This window comes from Priapulus caudatus, unplaced genomic scaffold (assembly GCF_000485595.1).
Source record: "Priapulus caudatus unplaced genomic scaffold, Priapulus_caudatus-5.0.1 Scaffold84, whole genome shotgun sequence".
Classification (NCBI taxonomy): domain Eukaryota; kingdom Metazoa; phylum Priapulida; class Priapulimorpha; order Priapulimorphida; family Priapulidae; genus Priapulus; species Priapulus caudatus.
This window is the reverse complement of record NW_014577145.1, coordinates 44,597-49,791: the sequence shown is the minus strand read 5'-3', so window position 1 is coordinate 49,791 and position 5,195 is coordinate 44,597. Positions and strand designations below refer to the sequence as shown.

Here is a 5,195-nt window from a genome sequence, read left to right as displayed (position 1 = left end):
GTGTGTGTGTGTGTGTGTGTGTGTGTGTGTGTGTGTGTGTGTGTGTGTGTGTGTGTGTGTGTGTGTGTGTGTGAGTGTGTGTGTGCGTGCGTGTGTGTGCGTGCGTACGTGGGTGCGTGCGTACGTGGGTGTGCGCGTGTGTGCGCGCGCGTGCGTGCGTGCGTGTGTGTGTGTGTTTGTATGCGTGTGTGTGTGCGCGCGTGCGTGTGTGTGTGCATCAATGAATATGCGCCCGAGAGAGGGTGGTGTGCATGTTGAAGTGATTAGTATGAGTAACACTGTAACAGTAGCAGATATTGCAAAAAACGACGCCACTGCTTAACCGCTTTCGTCGAGCGGTGATAGCTGTTAACATATTGACACAATTCCTTCAAATGAGACGCAGATATTTTCAATGTCGTACATGTTAGACCTTGTTTTTTGTGTTTTATTTTTTTCACGGTTGAATAATGTGCTTATTGCATCATGCGTAGACGTACTCTGGCCTGTTCTGCGTCGTGATCAATCCGTATAAAAGACTCCCGATCTACATCCCTGACGTTGTGGCAGAATATAAGGGCAAGAGAAGAACGGATATGCCTCCTCATTTGTTCTCTGTCTCGGACAATGCCTACACCGACATGTTATGGAGTAAGTGTATATTGTGTGCAGAGTTAATTTATAACGTTAACTCTTAACCTTACATAACGCAATATAACGTTGACAACTGAACAGCACAATAAACCCTTATTATTCTCACGCAAGAAACACTGTGGCTGCATCACGCATTAGTTTCTACTTAAATTACGTTAGGGTACTTAAAGCGAACTGCGTAAATAAACTGTGGCAAAATTTGATTACGTTATAGGCCTAGTTAGTCTTGGATGCCTAAGCGCCTAGCTAACCTTACAATAAACACGAGTATACATTTGACTGACGACAGATGTCTAGTGAGGTTCTCTCGAAACATACGGACTTCAGCCATTTAATTATTATAATGTTCTTGTACTAAAAGCTGCGATAATTAACCGGGAAACAGCTTCAGGTGGTCCGCTAATCATGTGAAATATAGAGTTCAATCTTAGTTCGCATTACAATGCCCCAGATATTTCATTGTTTACGTTTTGTGCAATCATCCAACTTTGGCATCCATATAAACGTATTTACTCAATTTTTCCGAGGTTCCTGAAATTGGTCTAACGCCGATAATTGTTCCATTGCGGTAACTGCATGGTGCCTCCGAAAACGTGTAGGTTCTTTATTTATTTGGCATCCGCGCAATATTTTTGTGCGGTAACGCGGCCACGTAGGCGAGGGAATAATTTTTGGAATGGCGTTAACGATCTAGTCTGGCAGCGGCGGTGGAATTCTCCGTAAGAATATCGAATTTCTGCCGGGTGACTAGATTAGATACAAGCACACGCCGCTCATTATATACCTGACAACTTGCAAAAACAAAGAAGTACAGCTTCATCTGTGCGCGCTTTCTCATAGAGCACACGCCGAAGGGAGTCTAAATATCAAGACAAACATTTGTCTGGCCACGCTTGTGGTAAGTGTTCGGTCCCTTTTTGGCGCAAATCCGGCTAAGAGTTGATGTGAGATCGTTTTTAGAAGTATTTCGGTGGGTAATAGGAAACACGTGCCATCGTCATCACGTTAGCGGTTAATGCGCAAGAGAGATTTCGTGTCAGCCTTCCCAAAGATGGCATGTTAAACGCGCGCGTTGATAGAGTACCGGATACTTTTCACGGCGCTGAAATCAGTGAACGAATCTGTAGTACATCCTACACTTCTTAACATAGCATGCAGACGGTGATGATTTCTGCACCAAAGTCCCCACAAATCGCTGCGAAGTGAACGGTTCGCTGAAATAATTAGTACTCCATAAATAGTAAAGCTCATTGAGCGTGTTTAATTTCGTATTAAAACTCACTCATATCTCACTTTAGCCATTTAATTATTATATAATATTCTTGTACTGAGAGCGGTGATAATTAAGCCTATATTTAACGTGATTTCATGAATAGTGGCACAATAAATTAGTCTTTATTATGTCACCCCTGATCTCGTGCTGCTGTGAGTCTAACGACGCGCGACCACTAAGTAAGTGCAACATGTTCTGCTTGCATATATGACAAATACGACATACTCATATACGCTCTACTATGACACTATTTGTCATATGAAGATTCTTCCTATGACAAATATTGGCGAGTCAACTTCGTTCCGCTTTACAGCTGAAATTCACTGCTTGCGTTCATAATAGCGCTCCTAAACTCCTATGATGCACACAACACATACAACAATATTTGTCATAGAAAAAATCGTCCTATGACAAAATTTAATAGTGTCATAGGAGAGCGTATATGCGTATGTCGTATTTGTCACATAGATGCTAGGAGAACAGGCTGAACGTTAGCGTGAGTAAAGTAGCTGCGTAAGTAAGTAAGTAAATTCACGTGTCGTCGTTCTACGTGCACAGATCGCGAGAACCAGTCGTTACTGATTACTGGCGAGTCCGGAGCCGGAAAGACGGAAAACACTAAGAAGGTCATCGCCTACTTTGCCAACATCGCAGCGGGAGGTATGCAGAGCTTCGGACCGAAGGGAGTAAGTAATAATTACGTTAATTACATCGGCCCGATTTCGTTTCACTTTGAGCGGAAATTCATCGGGTTTTCAACACGAGACTAATTCCATTTCACGGGGGGGGGGGCAAAATGACGTGAAACCGAAAAGGTATTAATTAATACAGCACGTTGAGATCAAATGTGCAGAGGCAAATGAAATGGTTAAAGCAGTGTCGCATTTGCCTGCGTCCTGCTTGCTACTCGTACAACATAGAAAAATAGATATCAAAATAGTAAGGTAAGTTACTAATTATATAATTAATCTAACACAGCCGTAATCGCATTAGGCTACATCACGCCGACATGATATATGAATATTCATGTCACATATGCATTATACACATATGTTGTACTGGGAAAAGTTGTTGATCTCCGCTCCGGCATCGTAGAATCGTAGAGTTGTAAGGTTGTGGATCTCCGCTCCGGCATCGTAGCAGCGTCGAGTTAGCAAATCGTAGCAGATTGTAGCAAAGAGTAAAGACGATGTAGTCGCAGAATTTGCTCTTGAAGACTGACTTTATTAGTAAAACACAATACAAAATATATACATACGGCAACCTAGGTGACCTTGCCTAGGTCCCGTCATCTCTGTTTTCGTCTATCTGCACTACATCGTCTCTCGTCTCTTCCTCTGGGTAATAACTTCCTTATGATCTTTCGTCCGTGCCTATTTATACGTTTCCGAAAACCGCCCGGCGACTTTTTCAATCCGACCGGTTTTTCGTTATTATCGGCCGGACCTTGGCTCGTAGGTGTGGCGCGTCGCGTCACCCATCCCCGGCGCAAGGTGTGACGTGCCAAGCGTCGCATCCCGTCGCGACCGTTTGCTGAATACAATACATACAAGGCGGCGGAACCTCAAAGCGATTGACAATCGCTGCACCCTCTATCGGCGAATTCACCGACGCTATGTTGTAAATAAATCTTTCGCTGTTTTCTACAGACGTCAGATGTGTAGGGTGTGGTTGAGGGTTTGGTTAAAACGCGTAGGTGTTGATGGTTGACTCGGCAATAAATGAGATTATATCCATCTTTAGTTATCACGGTCACTTCATTGCGCACAACGTGCATCACGTAAATACCTATAACCATAATCATATAATCATAATACCTATGATTAGCTATTTATTATTAATTAAAAGCTATTGTTACCTCTTAATTACATCAGTTCGTATGAAAGTGAAGTATGAGTCCGCCACTTTCCTAGTTCAGCCACGTCAGGAAATCTCTGTACTCGAATTATTTTGCGTTCAGCGATTTTTATTTTTCGCGCGATTCCCACTTCGCACGAGCCACCCTCGCATGTTATAGACGACCGGGGATGATCTTAGCTGGCTGATATATATATATATATATATATATATGATATATATATAGCTAGTGATGATAATGCGTTAGTCCATATCTAGCGTGTTTTCATTTTTTTCATTTTTTTCCCTCTAGACTAACATATATGGTCATGACTCCAAGCGTTGTTGAAAAGCAAGGTTAGGGTCAGCTAAGGGGTGGGGGCAGTCTATATATCACCCCCACGAAAACAACATATTCTATAAACACAGAACCTCCTCCCCCATATTCGATGTACGTTCGCCCTATCAACGCCTAGCAACGGCAATCGAGTAGCAGCGCCATCATCGATGATTCGGCATAGTTTACTATATTCGGCATCAGATGGCTGCTTCGTGCATCCCCCCACCATCAGAGGAATCCGATCATGATTCCATCAGCCACCTTATGCTCATCCTCCTCCTCCTCCTCCTCCTCCGCATCCCCCCCGCTTCGCTCGCGCGCAGCATCTGCCTAGCTCGCGCGCACATCCGCCGCTGTGTTGACACAGCCAGTCAAGCGTTAATCGCGTGACGTTTACTAGATCTTACCAAGAGGAGGGGGAGAGGTAATGTACCCGTGTGAATGGCTCGCGGCCGTCAGGGCACGATAGCGCAGCGCTACACAACGTACACGCGGGATCGCATGGACGCACACTCACGCATATCACCCCTGCTGTAACCAACATCGGTATCATGTTTTACAGAATCGCTCGTAACGACAGGCCTTATATTAATCATCATTACATCGTCATCATCATCATCATCATCATCATCATCATCATCTTCATCATCATCATCATCATTATCACCATCATCATCATCATCATCATCATCATCATAGTGATAATAATAATAATAATAATAATAATAATAATAACTAGAGCACTCGGAGAGCGCAGACCTCCGCCAAGGCAGCTGAATTCTCTCAATGTGAAAAATTGTATTAATTAATTAATTAATTAAATAATTGATTGGATCCGGATGACCAGTTACCCCATTTCTGACCTATCCTGCAAATTTTGTTAATTAATTAATTAATTAATTGGATCCGAATCACCACCAAAATGTAATCAATTCTAAGTTAGCCCATTTCTGACCTATCCTGAAAATGTTATGACAATCCGTCCATAACTTTTTTAGTTATGTAACTTTTTTAGGCTGTACACAAAGAACGGTGTTACAAACCTACAAACGCACAAACCCACAAACGAACAAACACACAAAAGGCCGCCGCACACCAGCCGATTTTTACAAA

The 5,195-nt window shown here is 43.0% G+C and overlaps 1 protein-coding gene across 1 annotated transcript in view; it reads left to right on the top strand.

The window, feature by feature from the left end:
• Nucleotides 1-5,195, top strand: part of LOC106804720 (myosin heavy chain, striated muscle-like) — a 20,438-nt gene that overhangs the window by 1,596 nt on the left and 13,647 nt on the right. The window contains exons 4-5 of the mRNA XM_014806016.1: nt 474-630; nt 2,465-2,592. Of these exons, the coding sequence (XP_014661502.1) occupies nt 474-630; nt 2,465-2,592 (285 nt within the window). The remainder of the gene's footprint in view (nt 1-473; nt 631-2,464; nt 2,593-5,195) is intronic.